Here is an 18,859-nt window from a genome sequence, read left to right on the forward strand (position 1 = left end):
GCTGCTCCTTCATCAGGTGGCTGTGGAGAATAAGGACATAAGGCACAGAATTTATAGCAAATGTTTACAGTGTGATATAACTGAAATTACAAATTGAAAAAGACCTGGATTGTTTGTTAAGTCTCTCATCTTTTAGAATGGGCATGCTGGTTTCAGTTCTTTTAGATGTAAATCCCAGAATTAAACATTAAATTCTCAAGTGAACTTCAACAACAGGTGCCATGTCATCTCAGATAATGAATTGACACCTATTGTTAAAGTTCACTAGAGGCCTAGCCCTTGCCTCATTAATGATCTGAAAATCCACTTCAATAAACAGAAGGGATCTACGTTTAGCAGAAACAAGGTTTAATTTAATGGTGAAAATGTGTTGCTGGAAAAGCGCAGCAGGTCAGGCAGCATCAAAGGAGCAGGAGGATCGACGTTTCGGACATGAGCCCTTCTTCAGGCTCATGCCGGAAAAATTGATTCTCCTGCTCCTTGGATGCTGCCTGACCTGCTGCGCTTTTCCAGCAACACACTTTCAGCTCTAATCTCCAGCATCTGCAGTCCTCACTTTCTCCTTTAATTTAATGGTTCAAAACTAAAAGCCTGTCCGCATTGCTATTGTCATAGCCAAGGTCCGATCGGATGGTGGATAGAAGCGAGAAATCAAAACAGCTGCACAGAGCTGCAAAATAAATAAATAAATGCAACATTAAAAGGATACAAGTAAAAAAAAACTGCAAATGCTGAAAATATGAATCTTCATAAGCCACTTTTGGAATGAATAAGTATTTGCTTCTAATGAAGCAGCTAACTGTGATTAAAAGGCATCAATTTGAATGATCTCCAAAGATATTCCCAGACTAGACTACGATAAGGTATCAATATTTATGGGATTATTTCAAGATTCTGCTTTACAACAAAGTTCAAGTTGAAAACACGACAGCTTTTAGGAACATTTTGTATTTATCAAATTCTGTGGATTGCTTTTCAGATAGCATTTGTAATTGTTCAGGATATATCCTCTGACTGCTGTGATAAGACAATTAAGTCAACTATCAGTAGATTGAGCAAAATAAACTTGCCCAAATGATACAGTGATAAAATAAACAACTGCATTTGAGTTGACAAGAGCAAATTGTCTTGTTTGTCTTTACAATAAAATTTGGTCAGAGCAGCACTTGCTCAGCTGTTGTAACCTTCATAGAAATGCAGTAAAATCCACACTGAATGGGTAAACAGGGTTTCCACTGCACTTCCAGCAATGTTACAGGGCAGAGCAGATGTCCAGAGGAGATTCTGCACTTTGCACTTTAGTTGCCAACTCTGACTCTTTCTCTTAAAACAGCAGCCGCAAAGTAGAAGCAGCAAAAATGCGCTAAAACTGAAAGAATCCTGGATTTTACAGGAAATCTAAACCACTTGGAACTTTCGTTGTGCTCATGGAGTTTTGAAAGACAATCTAGTTCTTTCTGTTCAAAGTTTTCTTCCTTTCCCCTGTGACATATTCTCTCTGTGCCTTGAATAAGGTGAAGGTGACCAGAACAAGAATCCAGAGAAAGTATATTCCTGTCAGGGTGAAAGGGAAGGTTGGTAGGTATAGGGAATGCTGGATGACTAAAGAAGTTGAGGATTTGGTTAAGAAAAAGAAGGAAGCATATGTCAGGTATAGACAGGGTAGATCGAGTGAATCCTTAGAAGAGTATAAAGAAAGTAGGAGTATACTTAAGAGGGAAATCAGGAGGGCAAAAAGAGGACATGAGATAGCTTTGGCAAATAGAAGTAAGGAGAATCCAAAGGGTTTTTACAAATACATTAAGGACAAAAGGGTAACTAGGGAGAGAATAGGCCCCATCAAAGATCAGCAAGGCGGCCTTTGTGTGGAGCCACAGAAAATGGAGGAGATACTAAATGAATATTTTGCATCAGTATTTACTTGGAAAAGGACATGGAAGTAGGGAAATATATGGTGGCATCTTGCAAAATGCCCAGATTACAGAGGAGGAAGTGCTGGATGTCTTTAAGCTGTTAAAGGTAGATAAATCCCCAGTACCTGAGAACTCTGTGGGAAGTTAGAGAAGTGATTGTTGGGCCTCTTGCTGAGATATTTGTATCATCAATAGTCACAGGTGAGGTGCTAGAAGACTGGAGGTTGGCTAACGTGGTGCCACTGTTTAAGAAGGGCGGTAAAGACAAACAAGGGAACTATAGACTGGTGAGCCTGACCTCGGTGGTGGGCAAGTTGTTGGAGGGAATCCTGAGGGACAGGATGGACATGTATTTGGAAAGGCAGGGACTGATTAGGGATAGTCAACATGGCTTTGTGTGTGGGAAATCATGTCTCACAAACTTGATTGAGTTTTTTGAAGAAGTAACAAAGAAGATTGATGAGGACAGAGCAGTTGATGTGATCTATATGGGCTTCAGGAAGACGTTCGACAAGGCTCCCCATGGGAGACTGATTAGCAAGGTTAGATCTCATGAAATACAGGGAGAACTAGCCATTTGGATACAGAACTAGCTCAAAGGTAGAAGACAGAGGGTGGTGATGGTGAGTTTTTCAGACTGGAGGCCAGTGACCAGTGGAGCACCACAAGGATCGGTGCTGGGTCCTCTACTTTTTGTCATTTACATAAATGATTTGGATGCGAGCATAAGAGGGACAGTTAGTAAGTTTGCAGATGACACCAAAATTGGAGGTGTAGTGGACAGTGAAGAGGGATACCTCAGATTACAACAGGATCTGAACCAGATGGGCCAATGGGCTGAGAAGTGGCAGATGCAGTCTAATTCAGATAAATGCGAGGCATTGCATTTTGGGAAAACAAATCTTAGTAGGACTTATAAACTTAATAGTAAGGTCCTGGGGAGTGTTCCTGAACAAAGAGACCTGGGAGTGCAAGTTCATAGCTCCTTGAAAGTGGAGTCGCAGGTAGATAGGATAGTGAAGAAGGTGTTTGGTATGCTTTCCTTTATTGGTCAGAGTATTGAGTACAGGAGTTGGGAGGTCATGTTGCAGCTGTACAGAACATTGGTTAGGCCACTGTTGGAATATTCCTTGCAATTCTGGTCTCCTTCCTATTGGAAAGATGTTGTGAAACCTGAAAGGGTTCAGAAAAGATTTACAAGAATGTTGCCAGGGTTGGAGGATGTGAGCTACAGGGAGAGGCTGAACAGGCTGAGGCTGTTTTCCCTGGAACATCGGAGGCTGAGGGGTGACCTTATAGAGGTTTACAAAATTATGAGGAGAATGGATAGGATAAATAGACAAAGTCTTTTTCCTGGATTTGGGGAGTCCAGAACTAGAGGGCATAGGTTTAGGGTGAGAGGGGAAAGATATAAAAGAGACCTAAGAGGCAACTTTTTCATGCAGAGAGTGGTATGTGTATGGAATGAGCTGCCAGAGGATGTGGTGGAGGCTGGTACAATTGCAACATTTAAGAGGCATTTGGATGGGTATACGAATAGGAAGCGTTTGGAGGGATATGGGCCGGGTGCATGCAGGTGGGACTAGATTGGGTTGGGATATCTGGTCAGCGTGGACAGGTTGGACCGAAGGGTCTGTTTCCATGCTGTACATCTCTATGATTCTATGACTCTACTCCCAGAAGATCAGAGGCTGCTCACTCAAGGAGAGAGAGATAACTAGTGTTGAGTTTGTTGGGAAGAGATATAGAGTTGGGAAGGCACGGCCTCATGGTAATCTCAGCTGGAATGGGAATGAACCCACGCTGTTTGCACCACTCTGCACCATAAACCAGCCATATTACCCAGCTGATCTACGTGGTACCACACCGGCCTTTTGCTTCTGCTGAGGTTCCTCACAGTTGGTGTTGCTATTTTAGCAGGGACAAGGGCCTTACTTGAAAACTGGCGAGTAAATTATTCTCTTTAATTTAGACAAATGTTTGACGAGGATTTTGGAAAAAGGAATATTACTGCAACATTTTTCCTCTCCTTTAAACATTGAGAGTGTTTGTTATTTAAGGTGTAAAATAAGCTTCCATAAAATATTCTAAATATTGCAAGTGCCATTATATCAGGTTAAAAAAAAACTCTTACTTCCACACAGTAATTCCCAACAAGCAAAGTACGCCAAGGAAACCAGGAAAGAACAACAGGAATATAAAGATGGTTGTCATATGAGAAGCTCGCCAGGCTTTGCGAGGAGGCTGGCAGTTCATCATTAGGCTAACCTGAACAGACAAGAACACGCTTCATCAGTGTGCTTCTTCAAAACCAGCAAACAGTTAGACTGGGTGAGAGTCATGTGGGTCACAAATCACTTCATATATTATATCACAGCTGTACATCACAACATATATATGTGTGGGTGTGGGTGTGTCTGTCTGTATATACTGGCAGTAAAATACTGCAAACTTCATAATTTACTGATTTTACATATGCCACATATATAAAATCTATTTTTTAAAGAATCTATATTTTTATAATATAATAAATAAGAAAGATCTAAAATAAAATCATGATTCCCTGACATCGTGCATGCTAGGGAATTATATGTTAAAGAAGAACAAAGAACAAAGAACAAAGCAAAGTACTGCACAGGAACAGGCCCTTCAGCCCTCCAAGCTTGTGCTGATCATCATGCCCTAATTAAACTAAAAAACAGACCATCTGCCTTTATTCGATCCGTATCTCTCTATTATCTCACTGTTCATGGAACCATCCAGATGCCTCTTAAATGTCGTCAACGTGCCTGCTTCCACCACCTCTTCTAGCAGAGTGTTTCAGGCACCTACCACTCCCTGTGTGAAAAACCTCCCTCGCACATCTCTCTTAAACTTTCACCCTCTTACCTTGAACCTGTGTCCCTTTGTAACTGAAACTTCAACTTTGGGACAAAGCCTCTGACTATCCACCCTATCTAGGCCTCTCATAGTTTTGTAGGCCTCGATTGGGTTTCCTCTCAGCCGCTGACTTTCCAGTGAAAACAGCATGGTTTTGTGAAGGGCAGGTCGCGCCTCACAAACCTTATTGAGTTCTTTGAGAAGGTGACCAAGGAAGTGGACGAGGGTAAAGCGGTAGATGTGGTGTATATGGATTTTAGCAAGACGTTTGATTAGGTTCCCCATGGTAGGCTACTGCAAAAACTACGGAGGTATGGCATTGAGGGTGCGTTGGAGGTTTGGATGAGGAATTGGCTGGCTGGCAGAAGACAGAGGGTAGTAGTTGATGGCAAAGATTCATCTTGGAGTGCAGTTACTTGCGGTGTTCCACAAGGATCTGTTTTGGGACCATTGCTGTTTGTCATTTTTATAAATGACCTGGAGGAGGGGCTAGAAGGCTGGGTGAGCAAGTTTGCGGATGATACGAAAGTCGGTGGAGTGGTGGACAGCGAAGAAGGATGTGGCAGGTTACAGCGGGATATAGATAAGTTGCAGAGCTGGGCAGAAAGGTGGCAAATGGAGTTCAATATAGCTAAGTGTGAAGTCATTCACTTTGGTAGGAGTAACAAGAAGATGGATTACTGGGCTAATGGTCGGATACTTGGTAGTGTGGATGAGCAGAGGGATCTTGGTGTCTATGTACACAGATCTCTGAAAGTTGCCACCCAGGTAAATAGTGCTGTGAAGAAGGTATATGGCGTACTGGCTTTTATTGATAGAGGAATTGAGTTCCGGAGTCCTGAGGTCATGTTGCAGTTGTATAAGACTCTGGTGCGGCCTCATCTGGAGTATTGTGTGCAGTTTTGGTCGCCATACTATAGGAAGGATGTGGAGGCACTAGAACGGGTGCAGAGGAGGTTTACCAGGATGTTGCCTGGCATGGTAGGAAGATTGTATGAGGAAAGGCTGAGGCACTTGGGGCTGTTCTCATTGGAGAAAAGAAGGTTTAGGGGAGATTTGATAGAGGTGTACAAGATGATTAGGGGTTTAGATAGGGTTGACAGTGAGAATCTTTTTCTGCGCATGGAGTCAGCTGTTACTAGGGACACAGCTTTAAATTAAGGGGAGGTTGGTATAGGACAGATGTTAGGGGTAGATTCTTTACTCAGCGGGTTGTGAGTTCATGGAATGCCCTGCCAGTATCAGTGGTGGACTCTCCCTCTTTATAGTCATTCAAGCGGGCATTGGATAGGCATTTGGAGGTTATTGGGCTAGCGTAGGTTAGGTAGGCTTCGGTCGTCGCAACATCGAGGGCCGAAGGGCCTGTACTGCGCTGTATTTTTCTATGTTCTATGTTCTATAATCCGAGACATTTTAACTTTTTCTCATTGCTAGTGCCCTCAAGATCAAGCAACATCCTGGTGAACCTTTTTTGTGCACTCTCCAAAGCTTCCACATCCTTCTGGTAGTGTGGCAACCAAAACTGCAAACAATACCTCAAATCCAGCCCGAGAAGGGTTTTATGTAGCTGCATCATGGTTTACCAACTCTTGTACTCCATGCCCCAGCCAATGAAGGCAAACCTGTTACCTGCCCTCCTAATCACCTTGGTCACCTGTGTTGCCACTTTTAGGGAAGTGTGGACTTGCATGCCCAGATCCATCTATATGTTAATACTTCTAAGGGTTCTGCTATTTATGGTATAATTCTCCCTAAATTTGATCCTCCAAAATGCATCACCTCACATTTGTCTAAATTAAACTCCATCTGCCATTTAGAGTCATAGAGATGTACAGCATGGAAACAGACCCTTCGGTCCAACCTGTCCATGCCGACCAGATATCCCAACACAATCTAGTCCCACCTGCCAGCATCTGGCCCATATCCCTCCAAACCCTTCCTATTCATATACCCATCCAAATGCCTCTTAAATGTTGCAATTGTACCATCCCCCACCACATCCTCTAGCAGCTCATTCCATACACGTACCACCCTCTGCGTGAAAACATTGCCTCTTAGGTCTCTTTTATATTTCTCCCCTCTCACCCTAAACCTATGCCCTCTATTCTGGACTCCCCAATCCCAGGGAAAAGACTCTGTCTATTTATCCTATCCATTCTCCTCATAATTTTGTAAACCTCTATAAGGTCACCCCCTCAGCCTCCGATACTCCAGGGAAAACAGTTCCAGCGTATTCAGCCTCTCCCTGTAGCTCAAATCCTTCAACCCTGGCAATATCTTTGTAAATCTTTTCTGAACCCTTTCAAGTTTCACAACATCTTTCCAATAGGAAGGAGACCAGAATTGCACGCAATACTCTAACAGTGTACAATGTTCTGTACAGCTGCAACATGACCTCACAACTCCTGTACTCAATACTCTGACCAATAACGGAAAGCATATCAAACGCCTTCTTCACTATCCTATCTACCTGCGACTCCACTTTCAAAGAGCTATGAACCTACACTCCCAGGTCTCTTTGTTCAGCAACACTCCCTAAGACCTGACCATTAAGTGTATAAGTCCTGCTAAGATTTGTTTTCCCAAAATGCAGCACCTCGCTTTTGTCTGAATTAAACTCCATCTGCCATTTCTCAGCCCATTAGCCCATCTGGTCCAGATCCTGTTGTAATCTGAGGTAACCCTCTTCACTGTCCACTACACCTCCAATTTTGGTGTCATCTGCAAACTTACTAACTGTACTTCTTATGCTCGCATCCAAATCATTTATGTAAATGACAAAAAGTAGAGGGCCCAGCACCGATCCTTGTGGCACTCGACTGGTTACAGGCCTCTAGTCTGAAAAACAACCCTCCACCACCACCCTCTGCCCTCTACCTTTGAGCCAGTTCTGTATCCAAATGGCTAGTTCTCCCTGTATTCCATGAGATCTAAGCTTGCTAATCAGTCTCCCAAGGGGAAACTTGTCGAACGTCTTCCTGAAGTCCATATAGATCACATCTACTGCTCTGCCCTCATCAATCTTCTTTATTACTTCTTCAAAAAACTCCATCAAGTTTGTGAGACATGAGTTCCTACGCACAAAGCCATGTTGACTATCCCGAATCAGTCCTTGCCTTTCCTAATACATGTACATCCTGTCCCTCAGGATTCCCTCCAACAACTTGCCCACCACCGAGGTCAGGCTCACCAGTCCATAGTTCCCTGGCTTGTCTTTACTGCCCTTCTTAAACAGTGGCACCACATTTTCCAACTTCCAATCTTCTGGCATCTCACCTGTGACTATCGATGATACAAATATCTCAGCAAGAGGCCCAGCAATCACTTCTCTAGCTTCCCACAGAGTTCTCGGGTACACCTGATCAGGTCCTGGGGATTTATCCACCTTTAACCTTTTCAAGACATCCAGCACTTCCTCCTCTGTAATCTGGACATTTTGCAAGATGTCACCATCTATTTTCCTACAGTCTATATCTTTCATATTCTTTTCCACAGTAAATACTGATGCAAAATATTCATTTAGTATCTCTTACATTTTCTGTGCCTCCACACAAAGGCCGCCATGCTGATCTTTGATGGGTAAAAAGTGAGGTCTGCAGATGCTGGAGATCAGAGCTAAAAATGTGTGGCTGGTTAAAGCGCAGCAGGTCAGGCAGCATCCAAGGAACAGGAAATTCGACGTTTTGGGCTAAAGCCCTTCATCAGAAATGAGGAAAGTGTGTCCAGCAGGCTAAGATAAAAGGTAGAGAGGAGGGACTTGGGGGAGGGGCGATGGAGATGTGATAGGTGGAAGGAGGTCAAGGTGAGGGTGATAGGCCGGAGTGGGGTGGGGGCGGAGAGGTCAGGAAGAAAATTGCAGGTTAGGAGGGCAGTGCTGAGTGATCTCCCATCCACCGCCTCCAACCTCATAGTCCCACAACCCCGCACCGCCCGTTTCTACCTCCTGCCCAAAATCCACAAACCTGGCTGCCCCGGCCGACCCATTGTCTCAGCCTGCTCCTGCCCCACCGAACTCATCTCCAGGTACCTCGACATGGTTCTGTCCCCCTTAGTCCAAGAACTCCCCACCTACGTTCGGGACACCACCCACGCCCTCCACCTCCTCCATGATTTTCGCTTCCCGGGTCCCCAACGCCTTATCTTCACCATGGACATCCAGTCCCTGTACACCTCCATCCCCCATCACAAAGGACTCAAAGCCCTCCGCTTCTTCCTTTCCCGCCGCACCAACCAGTACCCTTCCACTGACACCCTCCTTCGACTGACTGAACTGGTCCTCACCCTGAACAACTTCTCTTTCCAATCCTCCCACTTCCTCCAAACTAAAGGAGTTGCCATGGGCACCCGCATGGGCCCTAGCTATGCATGTCTCTTCGTAGGATATGTGGAACAGTCCATCTTCCGCAACTACACTGGCACCACCCCCCACCTTTTCCTCCACTACATCGATGACTGTATCGGCGCTGCCTCGTGCTCCCACGAGGAGGTTGAACAGTTCATCAACTTTACCAACACCTTCCATCCTGACCTCAAATTTACCTGAACTGTCTCAGACTCCTCCCTCCCCTTCCTAGACCTTTCCATCTCTATCTCGGGCGACCGAATCAACACAGACATCTACTATAAACTGACTGACTCCCACAGCTACCTGGACTACACCTCCTCCCACCCTGCCCCCTGTAAAAACGCCATCCCATATTCCCAATTCCTTTGTCTCCGCCGCATCTGCTCCCAGGAGGACCAGTTCCAACACTGCACAGCCCAGATGGCCTCCTTCTTCAAGGACCGCAAATTCCCCCCAGACGTGATCGACGATGCCCTCCACCGCATCTCCTCCACTTCCCGCTCCTCCGCCCTTGAGCCCCGCTCCTCCAACCGCCACCAAGACAGAACCCCACTGGTTCTCACCTACCACCCCACCAACCTCCGTATACAGCGTATCATCCGCCGTCATTTCCGCCACCTGCAAACGGACCCCACCACCAGGGATATATTTCCCTCCCCTCCCCTATCAGCGTTCCGCAAAGACCACTCCCTTCGTGACTCCCTCGTCAGGTCCACACCCCCCACCAACCTAACCTCCACTCCCGGCACCTTCCCCTGCAACCGCAGGAAATGCAAAACTTGCGCCCACACCTCCTCCCTTACTTCTCTCCAAGGCCCCAAGGGATCCTTCCATATCCGCCACAAATTCACCTGCACCTCCACACACATCATCTATTGCATCCGCTGCACCCGATGTGGCCTCCTCAATATTGGGGAGACGGGCCGCCTACTTGCGGAACGCTTCAGGGAACACCTCTGGGACGCCCGGACTAACCAACCCAACCACCCCGTGGCTCAACACTTTAACTCTCCCTCCCACTCCACCAAGGACATGCAGGTCCTTGGACTGCTCCACCGCCAGAACATAACAACATGACGGTTGGAGGAAGAGCCCCTCATCTTCCGCCTGGGAACCCTCCAACCACAAGGGATGAACTCAGATTTCTCCAGTTTCCTCATTTCCCCTCCCCCCACCTTGTCTCAGTCGATTCCCTCAAACTCAGCACCGCCCTCCTAACCTGCAATTTTCTTCCTGACCTCTCCGCCCCCACCCCACTCCGGCCTATCACCCTCACCTTGACCTCCTTCCACCTATCTCATCTCCAACGCCCCTCCCCCAAGTCCCTCCTCCCTATCTTTTATCTTAGCCTGCTGGACACACTTTCCTCATTCCTGATGAAGGGCTTTAGCCCAAAACGTCGAATTTCCTGTTCCTTGGATGCTGCCTGACCTGCTGATCTTTGATGGGGCCAATTCTCTTCCTAGTTACCCTTTTGTCCTTAATGTATTTGTAAAAACCCTTTGGATTCTCGTTAATTCTATTTCCCAAAGCTATCTCCTGATTTCCCTCTTACGTATACTCCTACTTTCTTTATACTCTTCTAAGGATTCACTTGATCTATCCTATCTATACCTGACATATGCTTCTTTCTTTTTCTTAATCAAACCCTCAATTTCTTTTGTCATCCAGCATTCCATATACCTACCAGCCTTCCCTTTCACCCTGTCAGGAATATACTTTCTCTGGATTCTTGTTATCTCATTTCTGAAGGATTCCCATTTTCCAGCCGTCCCTTTACCTGCAAACAACTGCCTCCAATCAGCTTTCGAAAGTTCTTGCCTAATACCGTCAAAATTGGTGTTTCTCCAATTTAGAACTTCAACTTTTAGATTTGGTCTATCCCCTTCCATCACTATTTTAAAACAAATAGAATTATGGTCGCTGGCCCCAAAGTGCTCCCCCACTGACACCTCAGTCACCTGCCCTGCCTTACTTCCCCAGAGTAGGTCTAGTTTTGCACCTTCTCTAGTAGGTACATCCACATACTGAATCAGAAAATCGTCTTGTACGCACTTAAGAAATTCCTCTCCATCTAAACCTTTAACACTATGGCAGTCCCAGTCGATATTTGGAAAGTTAAAATCCCCTACCATAACTACACTATTATTCTTACAGATAGCTGAGATCTCCTTACAAGTTTGTTTCTCAATTTCCCACTGACTATTGGGAGGTCTATAATACAATCCCAATCAGGTGATCATCCCTTTCTTATTTCTCAGCTCCATCCAAATAACTTCCCTGGATGTATTCCCAGGAATATCCTCCCTCAGCACAGCTGTAATGCTATCCCTTATCAAAAATGCTACTCCCCCTCCTCTCTTGCCTCCCTTTCTATCCTTCCTGTCGCATTTGTATCTTGGAACATTAAGCTGCCAGTCCTGCCCATCCCTGAGCCATGTTTCCGTAATTGCCATGATATCCCAGTCCCATGTTCCTAACCATGCCCTGAGTTCATCTGCCTTCCCTGTTAGGCCCCTAGTTATTGGGCTAGTATAGGTTAGGTAGGATTCGGTCGGCGCAACATCGAGGGCCGAAGGGCCTGTACTGCGCTGTATCCTTCTATGTTCTATGTTCTATGAAATAAATGCAGTTTAATTTATTAGTCCTACCTTGTCCCTGCCTGCCCTGACTGTTTGACTCACTTCTGTTCTCAGCTGTACCCGTCTCAGATTGATCTCTTCCCTCACTATCACCCTGGGTCCCCTGCCCCCCCACCTTCTGTGCCCAAGCTATCTATATCCTGTTGTATTCTTCTATGATCAATGGCACTATAGCAATGTCACCAATCAGACAGCCCACATTTTCCTTCAGATCGTTTATATATACTACAAACAACAAAGGACCCAAGGCTGATCCCTGTGGAACATCAATAGTTACTGGCCTCTATTCTGAAAACTCTTCCACTGTTACTCTCTGTCTTTCATGATCAAACCTGTTCTGTATCCATTTAACCAGCCCACCTCAAATCATAAGTAATTTTAGTTTTTGTGCCAATCTACCATGTGGGACTTTATCAAATGTCTTACTATAGTCCATATAAACTTTATCCATAGCTTCTCTCATCAATAAGCCTCGTCATCGCTTCAGAACATTCAATCATATTGGTGAGACATGACCTTCCCCATACAAAACCATGCTGCCTGTCACTAACTAGTCCATTTTCTTCCACATGTACACATGTCTTGTCCCTCAGTATCTTCTCCAAAAGCATCCTCACCACAGATGTCAGGCTCATCATCCTATAATTTCCTGGATGATCCCTGCTTCCTTTCTTAAACAAGAGAACAACATTGGCTAATGTCCTGTCCTGTGGAACCTCACCTGTGCTCAAAGAGGATGTAAAGATATCTGCTACTGCCGCAGCTATTTCTCCCCTTGCCATTCGCAGTAACCTGGGATATATCACATCTGGCCCCAAGGACTTGTCTACCTTAATGCAATTTAGGATATGCAAAACCTCCTCTCTTAATATATTGACATTCACTTCGAGTATTCACATACTCATCCCTGACATCAACATCAGTGATATCCTTCTCCTTGGTGAATACCGAGATAGTCATTAAGGATCTCTCCCACTTCCTGTGGCTCTACACATAACTTCCCTCCTTTGTCCTTCAGTAGGCCTACTCTTTCCCTCGTTACCCTCTTTCTTCTAATATCTGCATAAAAAGCCTTGGGATTCTCCTTGACCCTGTTTGTTAAAGATATTTCATGGCCCCTTTTAGCATTCCTTGTTCTGCATTTACGTTCCTTCTTAATTTCTCTATTCTCCTCAAAGACTTCATCAGTTTGTAGCTGCCTAGACCTATCACATGCTTCTTTTTTCCTTTTGACTTAACTTACAATTTTCCTTGTCATCCATGGTTCCTGAATCCTGCCATTCCTATCCTTCAAATTATTTCCCTTGTTTAAAAAAGGAAGAAGGGATCATCCAAGAAATCATAGGATGGTGAGCCTGACATCTGTGGTGGGAAGCACTTAGGCTTGGATTAGTACCTGGGAGTATGCTTTTATTGCTGTTACTGAGATTTGGTTGAGGGAAGGGCATGATTGGTAACTAAATATCCCAGGATATCAATGCTTCAGGTGGGATAGAGAGGGAGGTAAAAGGGTTGGAGGAGTTGCAATGCTGGTCAGAGAGGATATCCCAGCTGTGCTGAAGGTGGGCACTAAGGAGGGCCTGAGCGGTGAGGCAATATGGGCAGGGCTCAGAAATAGGAAGGGTGTGGTAACAATGTTGGGGCTGTACTACAGACCGCCCAACAGAGAGCGTGAGACAGAAGTACAAATATGTAAACAGATTATGGAGAGATGTTGGAGCAATAGGAGATTTTAATTTTCCCAACATTGACTGGGTTTCACTTAGTGTCAGAAACTGGAGAGTTGGACAAGACAATGTACTTGGAGAAGATACTGAGGGACAAGACATGGGTACACTTGGAAGAGAATGGACTAGTTAGTGACAGGTAGCATGGTTTTGTATGGGGAAGGTTATGTCTCACCAATCTGATTGAATGTTCTGAAGAGATGATGAGGATTATTGATGAAGGAAGCTGTGGATGTAGTTTATTTGGACTTTAGTACGTTCAATCTGGACAAATGCAGGGTCTTGCATTTCGGAAGATCCAATTCTAGAGTGAACTATACAATAAATGGAAAAGCCCTGGGGAAAGTTGAAGTACAAAACAGTCTGGGTGTTCAGGTCCATTGTTCCTTGAAGGTGGCAATGCAGGTCAGTAGAGTGGTCAAGAAGGCAAACAGCATGCTTTCCTTCGTTGGATGGGGTATTGAGCACAAGAGGAGGGAGGTCATGTTATAGTTGTATAAGACTTTGGTTTGGCCACATTTGGAATACCATGTACAGTTCTGGTCGCCACGCTACCCAAAGGATGTGGATGCTTTGGAGAGGGTGCCGATGAGGTTCACCAGGATGTTGCCTGGTATGGAGGGTGCTAACTATGAGTAGATTAGGACTATTTTCATTAGAAAGAAAGAGTTTGAGGGGGGACCAGATTGAGGCCTACAAAATCATGAGAGGTATAGACAGGGTGGATAGCATGACATGTTTTTCCAGAGTAGAAGACTCAATTACTAGAGGTCACAAGTTCAAAGTGAGAGGGGAAATGTTTAGGAGAGATATGCGTGAGAAGTTCTTCACGCTGCGGGCGGTGGGTGCCTGGAATACCTTGCCAGTGGAGGTGGTAGGAGCAGGCATGATAGCATCATTTAAGATGCTAGAGACAAGGGGTACAGATCCTTAGAAAATAGGCGACAGGTTTAGGTAGAGGATCTGGATCAGCACAGGCTTGGAGGGCTGAAGGGCCTGTTCCTGTGCTGAAATGTTCTTTGTTCTTTGTTCAGTTGTGCAGCGACATGCATGGCTGCACTTTCATCAACTGGTCCTGAAAAACCTCCCACATGCCAGACATAGATTTGCCCTCAAACAAGTGCTCCCCATCAACAGGCTCCAGTTTGGGTCTGCTGAATCCTTCACAATAAATGACTGCTAACTCTGAAATGACTGAAGCATTATGTATTTCATTTAACCTGCTCTGAAATGTAGAATATTCTTATTTGGCTTGTTGCTCTGGCAATGTCATTGATTTAAAAAATGTAAATCAGAAACAAAAACAGAAATTGTTGGAAAAACTTAGCAGCTCTGGCAGCGTCCTTGGAAAGAAATCAGAGTTAAAGTTTTATGTCCAGTGACCCTTCTTCAGAATTGATGTAAATCAGTTGCTTTGTCAATCAAAACTGTCCATCGAAAAATCTGAAATTACTCTGAAATTAATGTATTCATTTATTACTTAAAAACTCAATTCATATCTTTTGACTTTTGAAACGTATAGTTTGACTTGTGACAACTATGTTATAATATAATATGATATCAGGCAATGAAAAGTTTCACAGTTCCAAGTATTTCCATTAGCATAAAATATTTTGGATAGTCATGCATGAATCCTACTTATCGCAATAATTTATTTCTAGGCAGTATATTGAATCAGTAATTATACATTGGTGATATAGTCATTAACATACGTAGAACACGACATTCACTGTAACAGGAAATAACTTCCATACCTTTTTAACATGGAATATTATGAAGAACTTTATTATTTGTATTGCCGGTAAAAGAGGTGCAAAGAAAAGTCCAATCCTAAAATTTAAGTTTTTAAATAAAAATCACTGATGAATAAACAGTATTGCAATAAATGTGTGTAATTCTGTACATTTTTTAAAAGAAAAACTAAATCCATTTAAATATACATACCAGGCTAGAATTTGTGCATAGATTAAACTTAAAACATTCCTTGGAATGTCAAATTCTGGTTTTCCAAGTTTATGGCAGCAATGCGTTCCCATGATGCTAAAAGCATTTTAGAAACCGAGAGTTAAATTATTGAGATTCCATTGTATGCAACATAATTCCAAGACACTTTAAACATTACAGGTAAAATAATTATTGATGAAATTCCATTTGGAAAGTAATAAATACTAAATACTTATATGAAATGTTTTCAATGAACTGAGAATCTGCGTTAAGAGTGTGTAATTTAGTTTCAGTCACTGTGGTACTGTTGTGGCCTGAAACTAAATAAAAATAATTTTTCAGTTGACTGAAAGGTGACCATGTGAAAGGGTGATCATCTTCCTCTGGATCAAAGCTAACAGGATATTTCAGAATGCATCACATTTTCCTTTTCTAGTTTCTAGGAACTAGGGCGGTGTATGGAAGAGGATTTGCTCAACAGATAGATTTGACCAACATGACCAACAGAACAATAACAAGATCAATTTCACCAGCTTTATCTCCAGGAACCCTATCAGGAACAAGTGCTTAATATGATGGGAAGAGAGCCCCCACTGATGGTGTTCCCAGCACTGGAGAGTAGGGAAACATTTCATTGCTGTAAATGTGTGGAACAGATATCCTTCTCCAGTGGTCCTTTAGTACAAATAGCACCACCAGGAGAATTGGCCACTGTTGGCATTGCACTCAGTCCTCCCTTTACAATTATGCTGAATTCTCACATGGAGTTGAGTGTGGACTGAATGAGGGTCAGGAATCAGAAGGGCATGGTGGTGACATACATTGGGTTCTCCTCCACTCAATGTTGGGTACAGTACTTTACTGGGCACTGGGTGCCTGTGAACCCATCTCCTTCCCACACCAGTCGGTCAAAGGCAAACCCAATGAAGTTGTCTGGACAGTCTCCCCTGAAGGTGCTGCTAAAGAGCTTCAATTCGCTTTTGGGCAGGAAGGCAGCTCTCTGCCCTGAAGTTGAGGCAGAGTTCCTCACACTCACCTCCCTGTCACCAAACACACCTCTGGGCAGTTGGAGGTTTCAAATCCTGCCCTACTGGTAATAATCTCAGTTATCTTTTCAACACTTCACAGATAATAGAACTGAAAGAGTAAAAATGACATTCCTGTGCTCCTAACTGATGTAAAACCAATGGTGGGAAATCCCAAAAAGAAGGACAAAATAATGGAGTGGGCAAGTATATAATTTCACCGCAATGAACCTAATTATGCTGGAAACAGGTTATCAAGAATGCCATAAATAATGACATTTATCAATTGGATGTGAGAACATAAAAGTAGAAACTTTCCTTATTTTAGTGTGACTGGCATACAAGCTACCCAGTCAATCAGACAAGAGCTGTAAATGTTGCAAATTCTGTTTTAACTGAGTATGTGTATGTACATGACCTGCAGTGCCTAAATAGGAACCAGTTACCACCTTTCTCTAACTGGTCTTCAGGAAGGGAACATAGTCGAAATATATGTTGTAGACACCATACAAATAAACCTCTATGGAAGACAGAGTGGCTCCAGCCAATAAACAACTACCAGCTTCACATGGACCATGGCAAATGGCTCCAAGCTCAGGTGCTGGGATGAAGACCCAACATTATGAAAAATCACCTGGTTAAACTGGCTTTGTTAATATTTATCTATGGAGCCTTTTAATGGATAGTGGTATAATGCCAACCATACAATGATTCTTAAATTCATAGATAGTTAAACAGACAAGGATTGCATTCATTAATGTTCCCAGCAGCTCTCACCTATTCCAGAGTCAAACTGGCTGTTCATATTCTTGGATAGATTAGATTAGATTACTTACAGTGTGGAAACAGGCCCTTCGGCCCAACAAGTCCACACCGACCCGCCGAAGAGCAACCCACTCAGACCCATTCCCCTACATTTACCCCTTCACCTAACACTATGGGCAATTTAGCATGGCCAATTCACCTAGCCTGCACATTTTTGGATTGTGGGAGGAAACCGGAGCACCCGGAGGAAACCCACGCAGACAAGGGGAGAATGTGCAAACTCCACACAGACAGTTGCCTGAGGCAAAAATTGAACCCAGGTCTCTGGCGCTGTGAGGCAGCAGTGCTAACCACTGTGTCACCGTGCCACCCTTTGTTTTGGAAGATCCCCAATTTTCTTGATATTTAAGTTATGAAACCAACACCAATTTTTTTTATTGTTTCCAACTAAAACTCCATACTGTCATCACCAACCCGCCCCTTCCAAAGCTTTAACCTTTGGCCTTATGACTCACTGACCTCCTGAGTTTTATGTTGTTTTCAATCTTGATCTCTGGTGCTTTGCCCCATCACCAGCTGTCATATCTTCAGCTATCTAGCTTCCATGGGAATGGTCTAGTAGTACTTTCACTAGACTATTATTCCAGAAACTCAGCTATTGTTCTGGGGACCTGGGTTCAAATCCAACCTTGACAGATGGTGGACTTTGAACTCAGTAAAGAATATGGAATTAAGGATCTAGTTATGATCACAAAGCCATAGTTGATTGTCAGTAAATCCCATCCAGTTCACTAATCTCCTTTAGGGAAGGAAATCTGTCACCATTACCTGGTCTGGCCTCTATGTGACTCCAGGCCCATAGCAATGTGGTTGACTCTTAACTAATTACAGAAGGGCGATAAATGCTGGTCTAGCCAGAGACTCCCATAATCTGTGAGCGAATTTAAAAATAGATTCGGGAATTACCCCTGTAAACTCTAATATCTCTTTACATTTCTCTCTTCCTTGCAGATCCTCTTTAATCACATGTTCCTCTAAACTTTGGGTTATACTTCCTGTGTTCTTTACAGATTATACTTTTGTGAAGTTTCTTGTGACATTTCTCGACATCAAACGCAGTTCTTGTGTTACAGAAACCCCACTGAAGCAACTCTCACAGGTTGAATCAAGATGCAGAAGTTCTTTAAGATTTTCTTACTTTAAAACAATATATTAAATTAAATTTAAAGAGCTCCTGATCTACTCAATACAATTTTCTGTGGCAGCTCCTATTCCTGCCAATTCAGTTTTATTTCTTAAATCTGATTTCCAATTTGCATTTAGCTGGCTGTTTTGTCTGCTTCCTACCCAGCCTCAATGGTATGCAGATTTAAAATTAAAGCTACCATTTTCATTCCCAGACAAGATTCAATACAGGCAATGAGTGTTCCTGTACTGTCTTTCAGGTACTAGCCTGCATAATCTTGTAGATTATGTTTCTAGGCTACCCATGAGCAATGCAACAAGAAAGCTACTAGTTTATTTCAAACTGGTCAATGTGTTTCCAAAGGAGACTAAGAAAATGTTGAATGAAGAATGTATTAAGTGTTCCATGGGATAATTTAATGCAGTAGAATTT

At 43.6% G+C, this 18,859-nt stretch overlaps 1 protein-coding gene across 1 annotated transcript in view; it reads right to left on the reverse strand.

The window, feature by feature from the left end:
* The window catches only part of tmc5 (transmembrane channel like 5), a 165,425-nt gene that overhangs the window by 9,192 nt on the left and 137,374 nt on the right, over positions 1-18,859 (reverse strand). Inside the window, exons 9-11 of the mRNA XM_060840932.1 lie at positions 15,452-15,547; positions 15,262-15,337; positions 4,048-4,181 (exon numbers count right to left, since the gene is read on the reverse strand). Coding sequence (XP_060696915.1) covers positions 4,048-4,181; positions 15,262-15,337; positions 15,452-15,547 — 306 coding nt within the window. The remainder of the gene's footprint in view (positions 1-4,047; positions 4,182-15,261; positions 15,338-15,451; positions 15,548-18,859) is intronic.

The sequence above is a fragment of the Hemiscyllium ocellatum genome, chromosome 20, assembly GCF_020745735.1.
Source record: "Hemiscyllium ocellatum isolate sHemOce1 chromosome 20, sHemOce1.pat.X.cur, whole genome shotgun sequence".
Lineage (NCBI taxonomy): Eukaryota > Metazoa > Chordata > Chondrichthyes > Orectolobiformes > Hemiscylliidae > Hemiscyllium > Hemiscyllium ocellatum.